General features: G+C 38.5%; 1 protein-coding gene across 1 annotated transcript in view; it reads right to left on the bottom strand.

The window, feature by feature from the left end:
- The window catches only part of LOC105013397 (interleukin-21 receptor), a 31,970-nt gene extending 16,725 nt beyond the window's left edge, over positions 1-15,245 (bottom strand). The window contains exons 1-8 of the mRNA XM_010874903.3: positions 15,086-15,245; positions 12,955-13,051; positions 12,751-12,859; positions 5,184-5,368; positions 4,724-4,866; positions 4,447-4,615; positions 4,267-4,330; positions 3,688-3,766 (exon numbers count right to left, since the gene is read on the bottom strand). Coding sequence (XP_010873205.2) covers positions 3,688-3,766; positions 4,267-4,330; positions 4,447-4,615; positions 4,724-4,866; positions 5,184-5,368; positions 12,751-12,859; positions 12,955-13,012 — 807 coding nt within the window. The 5' untranslated portion in view covers positions 13,013-13,051; positions 15,086-15,245. The remainder of the gene's footprint in view (positions 1-3,687; positions 3,767-4,266; positions 4,331-4,446; positions 4,616-4,723; positions 4,867-5,183; positions 5,369-12,750; positions 12,860-12,954; positions 13,052-15,085) is intronic.
- Between the last annotated feature and the right edge of the window lie 4,838 nt (positions 15,246-20,083).

Below are 20,083 nucleotides of genomic sequence, written 5' to 3'. Positions count from 1 at the left end.
AGAAAACGGGGACGTCTGGTCACCATACCACTGCTCTTCAAGCCCCCTACCTGGTTCACCATAGTCTGTTTTTCTTTTTTGTTTAAATATATTGTATGTATTGTATATATTAATGCATATGGTATGGCCAAGGATGTATGTGCTTTCATCATTGACATTGAGCTTACATTATAAGACAGCACATCTGTCATGCTCTTCAATAAAAAAATAACTATACACCTGTGCTATCAGATTTATTGCACATAAGAGTGTACAATTTTGGGGGTTTATATTAGGTTGACAATATATCCAAACAGTCAAAATGTTATTTTCAGTTTGTGTGGCGCTTGTGTGATCACTCATCAGTGGGCGGTTGCGAGTGGATGTTTTCAGTTTCCAGTAACTCGAGCTTATCTTTCAATTTCTTTTGACCTTCCACCTACATTAACTCTTCAGAAACTGACAACCAACATTTTTGGAGTATCTGTCACCATATCTTCATTGAATTTTAATTGGTTTTGATCATAAATATGATATCAATAATCCATACTCAGTAATGGGTAGCCACTGAAAATGAGTACTTAAGTAAAATGAATGTTGCCTAAATGTAAATTGTTATTTACTCAACTATTAAGAAACTACTCAAACTAGCCTAAACCTGGGTAAGGGCGCCTCCTACAGTAGCAATTTCTACTGTGTCAACTGCTGATGTAAAAAGGCTTTTTAAAATATATGTTATTGTATTGATTCATGGGTAAGATTAAATAAGTATCCAGTCAGAAAACAACATAAGTATACAAACGTATAAAACACTGTAAAGGTTTGGACACCCCTACTTATTCAAGGGTATATCTTTATTTTTAATATTTTTGAACATTCTAGAATAATAGTAAAGACATCCAAACTATGAAATAACACTTATGGAATTATGTAGTAAAAATGAAGTGCTAAACAAATCAAAATTATATTTTGGTTTCTTCAAAGTAGCTACCCTTGATGACAGCTTTGAAGTCTTTATTATTCTACAATGTGAAAAATAGTAAAAATATAAGCACTTGAATGAGTAGGTGTCCAAACCTTTGACTTGTACTGTATATATTTTGTTGGCATCATATGGTTAACTGTGAAAGAAAACAAATAACCATAACCTAGATTGTTGCAGACTACTTCATATTCATATGTATGTAATTACTACACCGGCAAAAGTATAAAGAATTTGAGCAATAACATTTTCATATAGTGAAATTACAGGGAATAAAACCAGTTTGCTGACAAGCACACTTATTCCCATATAGTCTCTAGCTAAGAATGAGGATTGTACTGGTAAAAAACATTCAATGAATTATAAAATGTAAAGATTACATTCCTGAGGGGTACGGTTTCATCTTTACTAAACTATCATTCTATTTTATTGTCCCCCATATGGAATGAAACGAATCAGGTCTCCCTGTCAAACTTTCCAGTAGAGTCTGCTGTCTTTCATTGTCACAGCCCCCTTAATGCTTGTTTACATTAGACTTTGCATAATAATTTCCATTACATCTGAATTTGCACGAGCATGTTGGAGACATACAAAGCAGGATTAAGAATCGTGGGAAGATTGACATAATCTAGTCATATCTAGCAAAACATGGACGTCTGTCCAAACATGTTTGTTGGTAATTATATATACCAACAAATATATGTGTGTATATATATATATATATATATATATATATATATATATATATATATATATACACATACACACATATATTTACACACACATATACTTATATTTATTTAAGTAATTTTCACATGGACATTAACTCCCTCTACTGGAATTTAACATAACTGCAATTGAGACACAACTAGAGAGATGGTTATAGAGCTCAGCTGGGAGAAAAGGCATTGTCACATTGACCTCGCCATCACATTTTAATTAAGCAGGTATTTCTTGTTTTAGAAATACAAAATCAGACCATCTAAGTAATTACGCGCACCTATCCTAACTCATAAATTATGAGGTGCATTGTGGGATTTCACTTTATTGTTGCAGACTCACTGGAAGAGGCCACTGTAAGTTTTAATGAGCCGCTACACCCTGAATTATTTACACTCACTCAGTTGCTGAACACTTGTAAATTGTAGCGTCAACGTGACCTTTAACACATGCAAATTGGGAGCAGAGGGCCAATGGGAAGGAGAATGTTGGGAATTTAACCATTGTTTCTTTGATCAGGATATAATGATGGTTGCAGATAACTAACCCTTCATGGGTGTTGTTTTTTTGTAATAAATAAATTCAGTGCAGTCAATATATTTTGAAAATGTTATTTTGTCTCTGTCTTCCAGCACTTCCAGCACTGAATTCTAAACTATCTAATGATGATGGGGTTAAAGTAAAACCTATCCACTTTAATTTGAGAGTATTTTAAATGAAATTGGATAAACCATTTAGAATTATTTAAGGGTATCGATTTAAACCACTGGCTTCACAGCTCTCTCTTAGGCAGCTGTTTTTATTTGCATCATTAGTCTATACACAAGACAGCGTTAAAATGTCTAGTCCTGATTCTAGGATTTGCATTTACGTCTGACGTTTGTTGGTGGTGTCTGACAAAATGAGGACCAAACAATATGAATAGAAAATCAAGGAGGCCATCATGATGAAGATACAATAAAAAAATTTCAAATAGGGCCATTGCCAAGTCATTAGGCATGCCAAAACCAAATGTTTTGTGCATTAAGAATAAAGCACAGGTCATCTCAGTAAAAGCAAGGAAGTCCTCTACAATGAATGACCAAAAATGCACAAAGTAATAAAGAAAAAACAACAAAGAACTATCCAACAGATGAGGAACACTCTCCGAGAGGTAGGCATGCATGTGTCAGCCACAACCTTTTGCTGAAGACTTCCCCCAGCTGAGCTAAACAGGCTGGACTGTAAGGTGCAAAAACAGTAGTTAGCCGAATGGCCTAAAAGAAAATAACAAAAAGACCCTGCAAAAGCGTGCTGGAAAAGAGAATTGTGGACAGAAAGATCTTACCATGTGCCAGAATGATGTCAAAAGGAAAGTTTGGAGAAAAAAAGAACTAGCATACCAACCTTTCTGTAAAATAAGGTTGAGGGGGTGTTATGTTTCGGACTTTGGTATAAATAGGTCTGAAATTCTTAAACAGTTCACTGTTTATGGATGTAAATACCCTCAAATTAAAGCTGTCAGTCTGCACTTAAATGTCTTACTTGTTGTTTCATTTGAAATCCAATGTGATGGTATACAGAGTCAAAATTACAAATTGTGTCTGTCAGAATACTCATGGACTGCACTGAAAAAAGAACAGATCACATGATGAATATTTACTGAAATCTGTCTGCCACTGTTTTAAAAATAGTCCTCTAAGTGGAAAATATTTAAATATAACCCTGAAAAACATCTGAGTTTTGATTTCAACTCTGACATTTTCCGTTCGGGGAAGAACTGCTTCTACAATGTAGTACATAGACTCAACGTCTCTTATGCATCTGCCCACATACACATGGATCAATGGGCCCTTGAAGCCTTGAATGCCCCCCTCATGTGTGTACTCATACAATTTGATGTATGGAAAGTCCCACTGTTTGCCATGCAGAAGTTCCCCCTTTAGGCAACACCTGCTGGATGGGTTATAGAACAAGTACCACAGACAAATTGAGTAACTGTTGTTTTGCAGTTATTTTTACAGTACCTTGAAGTCCCCTTCATATGTGTGGTAGAGAGGCTTGAAAAAGACCTCTGGGTTTGGGGTGTAACTCTTAGGCCACATTCTGTAAGGGAAAAAAACAGAAGTGGCAGTCAAAGTTTTCACAAAGGAAATAATACATGAAAGTGACATAAGCGGACCGATTTAGGTCTTTACATGTACTCTTTCACTTTTCATTTCTGCCGGGAATTGTTCTAACACAAGTGTTAAATGGTAAGATGTGAGGTTGAGAAAGTTTGACATGCCGAATGTGCAATCATCATTTAGTTTTGGTGCACTAATAATCTAAGCAGATCTGACATCCTGTCTTCTCACCCATTTATGTACAATTTGCAAGCAAAGAGCAGCAGCTGTGGTTTCTTTGTATGTGGGAGGTTATGCCAGTAAAGTATATCTAGTGTCATACTTTCAGCAAACATCAAGAGAATTAACATTTTACAGCCTGCTCGCAGATCTATTTTTGCTTTTCAAAAAATGACAAATTGAGGAGACGAGTTTATCAAAACACTGTTCAATAGTAAACCCTCACTATTGCCTAAATGATTATAAATAGGGGATACTCACATTTTTAAAAGGCAGAACAGGATTAAACAAGGGACAATGGTCAGCCACCATAAATCATTCCCTCCTGCACAGTGCAGAGAACGAGATAAACATTTGACCATTTCTTACATTAATATTGACTGAATATACTCAGAAACAGCATGTGAGATCAGTAAGGTATAAGCTATGTAGTTTATCTACCTGTAGTTCTCCATTCTATAGTCCTCCATTCTACACTGGCGCTCCATTCGCTCCAGTGACCACTGTAAACTAATGCAGTTTTTGGGGAGGCACAGACCTTTGCCACATACTCTGTTTCTGGCTGCAGGCTCCTTAGCTCTAGGTACATCTGGTCTTTTAACAAGTAATTCTGTAGGTCAAAGCAAGTTATATTAATTAGCCTACGGGAGGTCTGTAACACTGGTCTTTCAAATATCTTTTTACAGGAAAAATGTCATGGAAAATATATTTAGTTTACCTTTAGAGGTATGTTCTTTTCTGTAATATGTACCATGTACATTAAGGAATTTTTAAGATACATGTTTTCATGCATCTCCCAAGTGACATTGTATTTTCCAAAGCTCCGTGTCACTGAAACATTGAATGGCGTTCGAGGCTTCACTTTGGTAGGAAATTCACAGAATCTTGGGTTAGAACCAGGCTAAAATTTAAGACTTTAAGATTTAAGTTTAAGATTAGTTTTATAAGAAAACAAAATAATTTGGATATATTGGACAAAACTAGATTTACAAAACTGAAGTTTCTTGAAAATGTATCATTGCATATTTTACCACGCTAATTTTTACACGACTAAGAAATAAATGGCTGATCCATTTGTGTTACTACAAATTATAAAATGTACCATACTCATGTCATATCTTGTCATCTACTAAATCATAGGGGAATATACAAACCATCCAAAAATACATGTCACCTACCTGATTCATGCAACTTCCAGTTAGTTGACTCATCCTGTTCAGTTTTGTCTTTTCCTGTGTGCTTCACTCTTGCCGTGCAGTAGGTTTCACATGACAAATACAGCCACAAGTCATCTGGTTGTATTATACACCAATTTTGTAAAGGTGTAATTTCACAGCTACCATTCACATGCCCTTCAAAATCGCTGAAAAGACAGATATTTAGATATAATATTCAAATAAAGCTTTGAATGGTTTGGTGAGGGATTGAAAAATAAAATATTAAAGGTTTAGCCACCAATTGTGCAAGTTCTCCCACTTAAAAAGATGAGAAAGGCCTGTAATTTTCATCATAGGTACACTTCAACTATTTTTCTAGAAAATCACATTGTAGGATTTTTAATGCATTTATTGGTAAATTATGGTGGAAAATAAGTATTTGGTCAATAACAAAAGTTAATCTCAATACTTTGTTATATACCCTTTGTTGGCAATGACAGAGGTCAAATGTTTTCTGTAAGTCTTCACAAGGTTTTCACACACTGTTGCTGGTATTTTGGCCCATTCCTCCATGCAGATCTCCTCTAGAGCAGTGATGTTTTGGGGCTGTCGCTGGGCAACACAGACTTTCAACTCCCTTCAAAGATTTTCTATGGGGTTGTGATTTGGTGACAGGCTAGGCCACTCCAAGACCTTGAAATGCTTCTTACGAAGCCACTCCTTCGTTTCCCAGGCGGTGTGTTTGGGATCATTGTCATGCTGAAAGACCCCGCCATGTTTCATCTTCAATGCCCTTGCTGATGGAAGGAGGTTTTCACTCAAAATCTCACGATGCATGGCCCCATTCATTCTTTCCTTTACACGGATCAGTCGTCCTGGTCCCTTTGCAGAGAAACAGCCCCAAAGCATGATGTTTCCACCTCCATGCTTCACAGTAGGTATGGTGTTCTTTGGATGCAACTCAGCATTCTTTCTCCTCCAAACACGGCGAGTAGAGAATAAGCTCTATTTTTGTCTCATCAGACCACATGGCCTTCTCCCATTTCTCCTCTGGATCATCCAGATGGTCATTGGCAAACTTCAGACGGGCCTGGACATGTGCTGGCTTGAGCAGGGGGACCTTGTGTCCACTGCAGGATTTTAATCCATGATGGCGTAGTGTGTTACTAATGGTTTTCTTTGAGATTGTGGTCCCAGCTCTCTTCAGGTCATTGACCAGGTCCTGCCGTGTAGTTCTGGGCTGATCCCTCACCTTCCTCATGATCATTGATGCCCCACGAGGTGAGATCTTGCATGGAGCCCCAGACCGAGGGAGATTGACCGTCATCTTGAACTTCTTCCATTTTCTAATAATTGCGGCAACAGTTGTTGCCTTCTCACCAAGCTGCTTGCCTATTGTCCTGTAGCCCATCCCAGCCTTGTGCAGGTCTACAATTTTATCCCTGATGTCCTTACACAGCTCTCTGGTCTTGGCCATTGTGGAGAGGTTGGAGTCAGTCTGATTGAGTGTGTGGACAGGCGTCTTTTATACAGGTAACGAGTTCAAACAGGTGCAGTTAATACAGGTAATGAGTGGAGAACAGGAGGGCTTCTTAAAGAAAAACTAACAGGTCTGGGAGAGCCGGAATTCTTACTGGTTGGTAGGTGATCAAATACTTATGTCATGCAATAAAATGCTAATTAATTATTTAAAAATCATACAATGTGATTTTCTGGATTTTTGTTTAAGATTCCGTCTCTCACAGTTGAAGTGTACCTATGATAAAAATTACAGACGTCTACATGCTTTGTAAGTAGGAAAACCTGCAAAATCAGCAGTTCATCAAATACTTGTACTCCCCACTGTAATTTCATCAATATGTCACTGATGATGAACATTTCTAAAGTGTTGTTTGTATTTACTGTGTGAAGACATGTTTGCTGCATTTGTTTAGAAAAGCCAGATTTCAGGAAAAAAAAAACTTGGGTTAAACCTAAGGGACCTCACAGTCCTTGACAGGACCAATATCCACTAAAACCTGAGGCCTGTAAGGGAATAACACCTGTGTTAAGCTGAAAAATAGATACTGGTCTCAGTTTGTGTTGAACTGATGGTAAAATCATTTTCAGGTGAACTGTGAGGTGAAAAATATAAGTCTTACATGAATGTCATTTTGGACTGTGAACATTAATTGTTTTGAAATATATTTTGACAAAATATAAATATATTTATGCATTTTGACATACATTTCAGAAATAAAAGATGAAATACATTTTGATACCTGAAATGTTATTTGAATAAAGTTAAGTGTATGTATAAATTTTTAAATACATTTCATAATAAAAGGTGAAATACATTTTCATAACTTAGACATATATTCACTACACATTCTACAAAAATATATTTATTTTCTGTATGGGAGATGTCACATAACCATCTAATAGGGTTTTTAAAGACATGGCGCTTTTCAACCATGCTTTTAATCATATGAAACTAAATTAATCTACATCCTAATTTTCAAGAACTAATGAAATTCACAAGCTGGTGAATGTCAAAACATTTCTGCTACACACACATTTTTCATTATCTGTAACAAACGGGTATCCACAATACCGTAGACTTTTGTTGGAATTTTAATAGAAACGTCAGCTGGGCGATAGCTCAACGTGTAGAGCTGTGAATGGATATGTAGTTTTTTTTAAAAGCCCCGTTTGAGTCCCAATTATTACTTTTTCATTTATCCTTTTGCTGATCACACTGGCAACACTGCATTAGTAATTTCTACATCAGGAATTTTTGCTCATCAGTTTCTTATATCAAATCTTAAATCAAGCATTGGATCCACCATATTTTATGAATGTTTAACTCCAGGTAGAGATGTGCCATTCAGATGTATGATCACCAGGTGATTCATTCCTTTTTCGAAGTGGACTGCAGATGTCAATCTCTACTAACAGGCACCGTGGCTGTCCTCCATGCCAAGTTATTTACCATATATTGCATATAAACGATAATCATCTGACATTACTGTCACTGTGTTTAATCCAGTTTAAGTTTAGGTTTCATGTGACAGCGCACTTATTGAAATAATTATATTTATTTTCGTATAAATTATGTTAATCTTTTGTCTTCCGGAGCCTTAATAATACCAATGATGCAAACGGTTTTAAATGATTGTTCATCAGGAGATTGAACTAAATTCTACGAGGTTTGCTTTGAAACGTCGACCCATTCTAATCTACGCAAAAGGGCCGAGGCTTGCATTGGTCGGTGTAATACCACGTGATTGATGATGTCCGAAGCCTCGTTTGATCACGTGCTTTTTTCAAAGCCTCGGTGCTTTTTCACTGCATGGTACAAGTTCGACTGTACTCGTTTCGCCTCTCCTGCTTTTCCATTGAGCAAAATTTAGGATAGTACCTGCTCCATCGAGGTTCCAAGCGAGCTGAGGCGATACCAAAAGGAGACTTGAAAAAACGGAAGACGTCTGATTGGAGAAGAGTGACTCAAAGCAGGCGTCCAGTGTCAGAGCATGATTTTATTAGACGAGAACGGCGCGTCTTTGCGGGTCAGTCCCATGAGTCCTTGCATTGAAATTGGTTAATTTCAGTGCACAGGATCAGACTCGTAATTCCCATGAGAGACCCGCAATAGTACTCGTTATCTCCGTGAGAGACCCGCCGTTTTTGTAGCCTCCAAAATGACCTATTTTTTCCTGGGTTTTTCTATGGGCAAACTCGCATACATTGCACTGGTTGTAATGTCAAGCCAAACAGACATGGCCTACCAAGCTTTCTAACCATTTTTGCAGTCTGCAATGTATTAAGACAAAAGTTAATGCTCACGCTTCCTCGCTACTACAGGTATAAATGCCGCCTTGTGTCAGTAGTCTATTCTTGAGGTGCATGTCCACTGGCAAATGAATCCGGCTAACGCGGGGCGTATATCCAATGGAAGTAGAGTCTTTCATAAACAAGAGACAGTCTTCCTTGTTGGTCCATCGTTGTACTGCAACGGCACATGTGAAATATTATTGCTCCATGTAAAACGTTCTTCTACCAACGGGAGGAAAAGCAAATAATAGCGGTGGATAAGCGCAATAAGGATTGGAGGATGGTGGAAATTGTTGGTGACTCAGTTCAGTTTTATAAGTTAGCTCTGTATTGTTAAATCTGCCGTCTATATTTAGCATTGAGTTGTTTGTTTTATATGGCAACACCACCGAAATACTTTGCCTGCTAGCATAGTTCTCATTAAAACATTTGTTTTTATTTTACCCATGAGTGAGAAAGGTAATTTTGGTCGGTTTCATGTTAAATAAAAGAAAAGCCAGTTGAGGTGGTCTCCCTAGGGAGATGTTCCAGGCACGTCCAGCTGGGAGGAGACCTCGGGGTAGGCCCAGAACTAGGTGGAGAGATTATATTTCGACACTGGCCTGGGAACGCCTCGGGATCCCCCAGTCAGAGCTGGCAAATGTGCCTCGGGAAGGGGAAGTTTGGGGTCCCCTGCTGGAGCTGCTGCCCCCGCGACCCGATACCGGATAAGCGGATGAAGATGAGAGATAAAAGAAATGTGATGAATGGATGTCAACACAGCCCTCCCCCGCGGAAAAACAAACACTCCTAGCGGACACGCCCATAAGCGGCCATCAGGGGCAAGGCAGAGCGTTTGCAGGCGAATTTTCGCGCCAGAACAGTGGAAAACGAGGTGAAGTAGTGTCGTCGACTTTCAGTCTCACTTGTCATGGTGCAAGATTGAATCCAGATCATGTTTAACTTTTTGAGTGCAAACGTTAGTGTTCATAGTTTTTTTAAATAATGATTTATTTTGTGTATGACAGTCTTGCCTTAATAATATAACACATTTGAACAGATGCACAATTGGAAAGGCAAAAAGAACATGGGATAAGAACCGGGCATTTTAATTTCCCTTTGGAAAACGCACGCCTAACCACTGCCTTGATATTCCAAACATTTTTATGAAAGCCTCAAATGCTTCAGAAAGCCTAAGTTGCCCATCACTACCCTACAAGTTCAGGAGCCTGCTGGTTTTCGGTTCTACTTCATCCTTAATTGTGTCCCATGTCTATATAAGGCCCGGATTAAAGGGGTTGCAATAAAAATGTCGAGTTTGAGGGGTATATCCTAGTATATCCTAGCTAGTCAGGGCTGTGAATGAGTCACACCTTAAGGTGTAATAAGTTGCCTGATTAGAAACAAGAACTTTGACTGGGTAATTAATAATTGAATTGACCGACCGACTGAATTAGGATAGAAGTCAAGGGCTGTATTCACAAAACATTTTGTCTGACCACTAGGACTCCTAAGCAGCACTAAAAGTCCCTAGCTATAGGTTTCCTTTTAAAACCTTTTCACACAGCTGCTAAGATACATTTTTAATAAGGAGTGGGGAGAAATCTTAAGCTAGGAGAAAGGGCGGTGTTGACACCGTTGCTATGGATGTTCCACGAACAAGCCTGCTTGCCATCATAGATATAAAGCATAGATGGGACGCAGTTTTATCGGAAGTTTCAAAACCTCTGCCATCTTACCTGGGACTAGTTTCGAAAAGTCAAGCAACTTACACTAGTCATGGTGGTATTTAGTGCAGTAGTAATTTGGTCCAGGAAAGTGATGAACGACACAAAGGAGGTGAGAAACATTCTTCACGCATCAGTAATAGTGTAGAAATGTATGATAACTTTACAAAATGGTTTTAATCAATGAATAAGAAAGCAAATCCAGCCTATCCCTAGTTGTTGAGCTACGTAACCTTTTATAGTATCAGAATTCTGCTTTTCTTAAATTAACGGCTCCACTGAAGTATGAATTAATGTTCATACATTAATTCATACTTTTACACAATGTATGTGAAATAACGCGTTTCTGTCAAAATGTGTTATTAATGTATATAATCAGATGTTGAGATGCCTTTATCCGCAAAAGTATCCTTGTTACTGCTATTTCTGTCCTCCGATTACTATGCTACTGTTAGCATATCAAATTCAGTTTTTCTACAAAGAGATTAAATTATAATATTCATATGTATGTGCATGTATGTATTATAATTTTACTTAACAGTTAATTGTTATTTTTGGGAATAAAGAAATAAACACTTACACTCTTTAAAGTACTGTCCTGTGTCTTCCTACATTAGACCATAGCCATTTGTATTCTAAAATAAGTAAATTCTTGAAAACGAATTCAAATGGATTTGTTTGTTAACACTGTGGAAAGTACAGTCATTTTATGCATTATGCTAAGCATGACAGTGGTTATTTAAACATTATTAGGAAATGTAACTTATAAGATCTGAAATGCCTCTTCTACCATGTGTTTGTACTGTAGATTGTTATTCTGATTTATAGGGGTTCTATGACATCAGCCCATCTACTGTTCTATTACTTACTATGCCCACAGTGATTGGCTGATAGCGGAGGGGTCTGTCCGTGTATTCATCATGGCAACGGTGTGTCGTTGCCATATTGAACTAGATATTAAAATAAAAATGTGTTACTGATTAAACATGAAACCAAGAATGACATACTGACTAGTCAAGATATGTTCAGTTAAATGTCAGCCCCCTACACGTCTGGCACCTTGTAAAGTTATGCATGTTCATCTTTTGATGATTCAATAATTCATGCAATTATGTGTCCCATATATAACATTTACAAAGGGTGGTCCAGATAAGCCCAAGTTGGCTTTGTTTTTTTGTAGTTGGCGAATGAGGAAATGTAATAATCTTTAGGATGATATGGGGTTTAGAAAGCACATTTATTGTTTAGTGTAATGTTCTACTGACAGGTGACTGAGATAAGTAGTTTGTCTGCACTGCGTTGCTGCATTTTCCCTGTGGCCAAGTAGCATAGAGTTGTCACAGCCTTGATCTCCAGTGTTATTGGGTTGTTTCTGTTTGTTGGTGAAGTGACTGCATCAATGACTAGCTCTACTATGGTCATAATACCCTCGCAATGAACTTTTTAAAAGCTCAGTATCATTAAATGTTTCAAAAATGTCAACCAGATTACGAGGCGGATTGCTGGCAATAGCCCTTTTAAGAATGTTTGTGATTTGGGCTTAGTGACTTAGGAGTCCTCTTGACTAATCCTTACTTCACAGATTTAGGAGCTGGTTTTAGCGCTAAAATACTTTATGAAATACTCTAACACGCACAAGCGTTACTCCTAAATCAGCAAGTACTGTACCTTCTGGGGTGAACTTCCTTCTGTCTTTTAGTTTCTGTTATTAGTTTTGGAATTTGTATTTGGAATTTTATATTGCATGTTTTGATGGTGTTGGCCAGGCATTATAATGTATAAACCAATCATTTATTTATTAAAATGTTCTTCTTTGTTGGGTCTTTGCAGCTCTTCCCGGATCTTAAAGACCTGTGAGTTTCCCACCATGTGACACATACACCAATATTTTGTATGGAATATTTCCTAAGAGCACATGATCACACTGAGTAAAATATATAAGCTAGATAAGTAAGTTAAGTATATTAATGATGTAGAAATAAAATTAAAGACACTGCGCTGGGCCATTAACATATGTGGTTTCCCATGGGGGGAGGACAGAAACACAACAGTAACAGAAAAGTTTATACCTGCAATTGGCTTCCACAAAAATGGGATCCGATGCCACTATGCCTGAGCAGGAACAGTTAAGAGATGTCTCATAATCTGTCGTGCAAGTGATGTTGCAGGAACATGCAACTGAATGCAGGGGGGAAAAATACAGTAGTCAGTTTAATGCTAGTGCCGTGGTAGCTTGTTGTAGCAAAACCTGTATAATGACGAGACAAACTTACTGTATTGAATCACGTAACCTAACACCAGTGAGGCAGTGAGCATTCGGTTCCCAGCCATGAGGGCAACAATGCACCGATCTGGTATCACCAATCGCACCTGAAAACCAGAAAATCAAGAAACCACATAATTGTTTGAGTTCATTACTTGATGTCTGGTCCTGTTTTTTAAACCTTATCACAGATTGGAGAAGTATTCAGTTAACTGATTAATCTGTTGTTTGAATATATTATTAAGATACTTAATTCATTTACAGACTTTTTCTGAATAATGACTCAAATGGTTGAGTTAGCATACAATGGTTCAAATAGGTGAAACTAGCCTCCTCTTGACTGTTTATTGGTGTATCGAGCCCAAGAATATATAAAAACTAGCATTTAACATGCCATGTTTTCTGTGTATAATTCTAATTTTATTTTACATTTGAAAAAAATGGTAAATACTTTTTTTTAATACACAGTGCATTTCGCATTTTTCAATGTTTATTGCCAATTCATAAGAAATCATGATACTTTTTTACTGTTTGGGTCAAAAGGAGAAAATGGCATGCATTGCAAAAATATGAAGTTGTTATTGAAGAACAAAATAATTTCCAAATCCCCAACAAATGTTCACAAATTCTAGTGTTATTCTTTTACGATTGACACCAAGAAACAACATTTTCATCAGACAACGATGATATGCACATTTTAAAAAACACTTTGCTTCATGACAACCTATTCAAGTGGATTTAAAAGCCAAAATTCAATTATCCCAAATCCACCAAGTTGTGAGGATAGGGGACAACCAATTCAACATGCTAACCCTCAACACAGGGGCTCTCCAAAGCGGTGCACTCATTCCTTTGCGAACAACTCCATCATGTTTGCGGATGACATGATGATGCTAGGCCTAATCACTGATGACGACAATATAGCCTACAGTATGGTAGAGGGATATCAGTCTATCTAGAGCAGTGTTAGGTGGTGCAAAATGAATAATTCATAACTGGGGGAAATCTCCCTGTCATCCAAGAGTAGAACACGCATTATCTCAGTAAAATACCCTAAAATAGTACACGACCCCAACCACCTAAGCCATAAGTTATTCTCTATACTACCGCACCGCTGAAATGGCTTGAGGTGCTAGTGATTCAATCCCGTAACCATCGGGACCATTCATAGCTTATTTTATGATTATCAAATGGTAATGATTATCAAATGTCTTATGATTATCAAATGTCTTATGATTATCAAATGTCTTCAGTACTGATTATGTATACACACACTAGACTCTTCCCACGCATGAACACACACATTTCTTTCATCTATCCTAGTGGGGACCAGAATATATTTCCCCAATTTTCTATCCCTTTACCCTAAACCATTGTTTCTTAATCCTGGTCCTCAGGACTCAAAAGGGTGCACTTTTTTTTTTTGCCCTGGCACTCATGCACCTGATTCAAATTAGACTTGATGATAGGTTAATTACCTCCATCAAGTGTGTAAGTGGTAGGGCAAAAACAAAACCCCTTTGGATCCCGAGGACCAGGATTAAGAAACACTGCCCTAAACCAACCCTTGTCCTAATGTTAACCATACCTTAATCTTAAACTCAATAACACCACATTTATTCCTATACCTAACCTAAAAACTAACTCCAAACATAATGCCATATGTCTAAACAGAAAACTAACTCATTCTAAGTTTTAACTTAAACATTACCCTATTTAATGGTCAGTGACTATTATGGTTATAAGCTTGTGGGGTTTACTAGTTGACGTATAAAATCATGAACTATTTGCAGACGTATAGCTCTCATTGAGAAAGTATTGAAAACCACAAATATGGATAAAATCAACATGCTAGGCTAGTAGTGCCCTGAACCTTGGTGTTTTTTTATACAGCATGTCCCCTCAGAGTCTCAATCATCGAGGAAAAAATAACAATTTCAATTCAATAATTTATTTTCACTTTCATATCATGCAAGGTTAAGTCTAAGAACAAACAAAACAAATAAGGGTATAGCGTAATAGTAACACAATTCAAATACATTTAAAGATGGTACAGAAATGCTTTTTGAATAAATTGAATAAATATATTGTAAAGTTAAAGTTACAAACAGAAGTAAAGTTACAAACAGAAGTTTTCTTACCTTATTGTTTCTGACAGATTCTGCTAACCATGACAAATGGTGTAATTTTTTGTTTCTAAAGCCATATGAATTTATCCATTTCTGTCATAGTTTGTTTGATTTCCAAGCGCGATTACATTTCTGACATGTTGATGGTTGACTACCGCTGTGTCACTAAGGATGTGGTTGTTCTGTGGCTACCTTGTGAGGGTTAAATGAGGTCCCTCCCATCACCATTTATGTTCTGCAACACAATGATAAGACAAGGACATTTCATAAAGGTCAAAGACAACCGCATGGTTGACACTGCTATAGTGAAGTAGGGCCACATTCTTTCATCATCATCCTCTAATGTTTCTAGCCTAAAACATTGCAGTTTTCAGTGCATTCAGAAAGTATTCAGATCTCTTCTTTTCAACATACAGCCTTATTCTAAAATGTACAACCTGTTTCCAAAGAAGTTGTGATGCTGTGTAAAACACAAATAAAAACAATGCAATGATGTGCAATTTTATTGTACTGTATTATTGAAAATAGTACAAAGACAACTAATCAAATGTTGAAACTAAGACATATTATTGTTTTTGGAAATTATTGACATTTTTGTATTTGATGCTAGCAACATGCACATCTGTGAAGGCACCGTTTATGCTGAACAATATACAAGTTTTGGAGCAACATATGCTTCCATCCAGATTGTCTTTTTCATGGAAGGCCTTGCTCCTTTCAGCAAGGCACTGCCAAACCACATTCTGCATGTATTACAGCAGCATGGGTCCATGGTAAAATAAACTGGTTGCTAAACTGGCCTGCTTGCAGTCCAGGCCTGTCACCCATTGAAAATATTTGGCGCATTATGAAATGAAAAATACATAAAAGTAGACCCTGAATTGTTGAGCTGCTGAAATTCTACATCATGCAAGAATGGGAAAACATTTAACTTCCAAAACTACAGCAATTTGTCTCCTCAGTTCACAAAAGCTTACAGAGTGTTGTTAAAAGAGGTGATGCAACACAGTTGAAAACATGCCCCTGTCCCAACCTTTGTGACGTCACCAATGCCTGTTCCCTAATGTACCCCCATACCAGCACGGATGTTGGCTTTTAAACTCTGGGCTGATAACAAGACGAATGGTCCCTCTCCTCTTTAGCCCGGAGGAAGCTGCGTCCATGATTCCCAAAAATATTTTCAAAATTAGATTTGTCAGGCCACAGGACAATATTGCACTTTGTCTCAGTCCATCGTAAATGAGCTCTGGCCCAGAGATGGCCGGAGCTGGATGTTGTTTATATTTCTGTTTTCTTTTTTGCATGGTAGTGATTTAACTTGCATTTGTCAATGCAGCGACGTACTGTGTTTCTCAGACTGGTTTTTGGAAGTGTTTTTGAGCCCATGCAGTGATTTCGGCTACAGAATCGTGTCTGTTTTTTATGCCGTGCCGTCTGAGGGCCCGAAGGTCACGGCCATCCAATATTGGCTTTCGGGCTTGTCTTGTGACAGAGAATTCTCTGGATTCTCTAAATCATTTAATGATATTATGGACCGAAGGTGATGCGATACCCAAACTCTTTGCAATTTTACATTGCGCTATTCGCCTGCAGTCTTTCACAGCGTGTTGAATCCCTCCCCAACCTCACTTCTGAAAGACTCATCCTCTCTGGGATGCTCTTTCCATACCCGATCATGTTACTGACCTGTTGCCAATTAACCTAATTAGTTGTGTTTCACCAGGTTTTCTTTGCATTACACAACTTTTCCAGTCTTTTGTTGCCCCTGTCCCAGATTTTTGCAACATGTTGCTAGCATCAAATTCCAAGTGGGCATTTATTTTTCAAGAAACAGTAACATTTCCCAGTTTCAACATTTAATATGTTGTCTTTGTACTGATTTATATTAAATATAGGGTTTAAATGATTTGCACATCATTGCATTCTCTTTGTATTTACATTTTACACAGCTTTTTTGGAACAGGCTTGTATTAAATACATATTTTCCTCTTCAATCACACAATACACCATAATGTGCCAGAAATGTTTGCAAATGTATACAAAAAACTGTAATATCATATTAGCATAATTATTCAGACCCTTTGCCATGCTCCAAATTGAGCTGAGGTGCATTCTGTTTCCATTGATCATCCTTGAGATTGGAGTTCACATGTGGAAAGTTGATTTTATTGGACTTGATTTGAAAAGACATACTTATAAGGTCCCATAGTTGGCAATGTATTTCAGAGCAAAAACCAAGCCATGAGTTTGAAGGAATGAAGGAGCTGGCCACCGTGTTAAACTGAGCAATCGGGGAATTAGGGCCTTGGTCAGGGAGGTGACCATAAACCTGATGGTCACAGACATAACTCCAGAATTTGTGTGGAAATGGGAGAACATTCCAGAAGGACAACCATCTCTACAGCACTCCACCAACCAGGCCTCGATGGTACAGTGGCAAGACAGAAACCGCTCTTCAGTAAGAGGCATATGATGGCTCACTGAATGGGCTTTAGGTGCCTTTTGGCAAATTCAAAGCAGGGTGTCATATCTTTTTTCTCCAGCCTGTTCCTTGTTTTTGCCTTAGCCCCGGGCTGCTGCTTGCGAGCTGACGAGGTCCCCATAGGAGGCAGGGGTGCATGGCCAGGGCTCGATAGGCATTGATTGGGCACTGGTTGGCTTGTCGGGCTCTGGAAAGATCATCAGACACTGCTGGGGCTCATCAGGCGCTGCGGGGCTCTGGACATATCGTCTTCACCGCCAGTACTGTTAGAGGCTCTTGAAGGCTCCTCTGGCGTGGCCAAAGCTCAGGGACTCTCATCAGGTGGAGGCGTTCTTATCGGGAGCGGCCATGGCACAGGGCCTTTCGGTGGTTATGGTTTGTGTGCCGGGCATCTCGTCGTGACAAACGCGTCATGGTTTATAGCCATTTCTAAAGCCGAATTAATGATTTCTGTCACAGATTGTATAATAGATTTGCAATTGCATGTCTGACGTTGAAGGTTGTCTCCCACTGTGTCTCTAAGGATGTGGTTGTTTTGTGGCTACATTTTTGAGAGTTCATTGAGATCCCTCCCATCCTGACTTCTGTTTTGCCACATAATCATAAGACGTTTGTACATTTCATAAAGATCAAAGTACTTGACAACTCTCTAGTAAAGGAATTCCCAACTCCCCCCGTATCCATTCTTTCATCGTGCTCTGCCGATGAAAAGAATGGATGAAAAAGCAATTGAAATGTTTGTTTATTTACATTTTATTTATTTAGCAGACATTCTTATCTAGAGCAACAGTAAGTGAATACATGTTAAGAGAGCTAGGTAAAACATTCTCACATCTTATTAGTAAGTGCATTCTCATGAAAAAGTTAAGTTACTGGAATGAAGACCATCCAAATAAACATAACATAATAAACAATGTGTACAGAAAGACCACCCGGGTTTCCTTTGGATACCCCTGTATCAGCCCCTAGTTTTGCACTGCTTTATTATTGTGCCAGAGGTGTAGAGTCAGTTCTCCTTTCTCCTTTGTAAATTCTTCGAAAACATAAGGTATTCGCTCTCAAAGTTCTCCTTGTGTCCTGCTCTGTATATACTTAAGTAGACATGACCCCTGAGCCCCTTCCTCAGGACTACCAGGTCCGAATGACTCGTAGTTGTCCCTCTCCTTGTCCATCTGGATATGCTTCAGACTTGTATTTTGTTCATCACTGCATCAACACTGTTGTTGCTTGCCCCTTGGGGTTTCAGGATGGGTCTTTTACAGAGATGGAGTCTCGATCTTGCGGTCTTGGTTTTGAGACCACTCGAGACCACATAGACGTGAATGGGCTGCCACCGTTCATGATGGAACAGAAGAGCCAGGCCGACGAGTAACCAATACAGCGCAGGTGATGAAGGAGGCATGTGACAGTCATCTCCCAGGTGGAGTAGAGGTTTTCACAAAGTGACCACCTGATCGCTGCCAAGCTGGTTGACAGCTCGCTCTTCCCACAATGTGTCCTCTCATTCCCTACATCGGAGCTCGACTGTGCAGTGAAACTATGGCCTCTAGGAAACGAGGGTTTTTGCTGAGACCGTCACTCTGCTGAAAATTACAATAACAACACCTATGACAACATCCGTGTCAGTGTCTCCATGCTTATCTATTGAGGTTGTCGTAGAATGGATCTGTATACCGAAAAAGTTGTTTTGCCGCTTCGTTGTGGACTCTTCCGTGGTGTTGAGCTCATTGCAGTTAGCGTGTGGCCCTGTGGGCACATTGGTTCTGAGTTTGGTTGCATTCCTAATTTAGGTTTGTAAATGTGACAGTGGTAATTTTACATGTGTGTGGGAGAGAAGTAGAGCAATTACACAAGAAGGTCTCTCTCTCTCTCCAGTATGTGTACTACAACACCTGGCAGAAGCAAGCCGCTCTGTCAATAAAAGTGGTTTTGTGGTGCAACGCCGTTTGTTGATTTGTTAAATAAACCCATCAGTAGCAAGAGGGAGTTTTGTAGCTTTACTGGTATGTATCCTATATTTTGAAATGGTTTGTGCCCCACCAATGTTTTACATAGAAAAACACCACTGCTTCCTACATGTGAGGTGTTGTGAGGGTTGTGAGTGGAAAAAAAAGGAGACGTAAATGAAACTAAACAAAATGACGAGTAAACATATCGTTTTTTATTTATCACAGGACCACAATGGTCACAGGATGAAACACAGACACAACAATCCATACGAATATCGGCACAAACTGGAACTTAGATGCTATACTTAAGGAGTGGTGGGAATCAAGTGTGTGGAGCAGGGCGTTGCAACCATTGTACACTGGCCGGCAGTTCGTTTACCGGCGAGTCGGAGCGCCGGGGCTATGGAACCAAATTGAGCTCAAATGTATTGATCTGAAATATTTTTCGAAAATACAAATAAAAGGTTAAAAATATATGTAATTGTATGAAAAAACTAAATTCAATCGTATGAAGAAAACTTTATTCAAACGTGGTAAGTGTATGATGACCATGGCAACAGTACATCGATGCAACTCGTG

Source organism: Esox lucius, chromosome 11 (genome assembly GCF_011004845.1).
Source record: "Esox lucius isolate fEsoLuc1 chromosome 11, fEsoLuc1.pri, whole genome shotgun sequence".
In the NCBI taxonomy this organism is placed as follows: Eukaryota; Metazoa; Chordata; class Actinopteri; order Esociformes; family Esocidae; genus Esox; species Esox lucius.
Note: the sequence above shows the minus strand (reverse complement) of the source record. Positions and strands in the feature narration are given on the sequence as shown.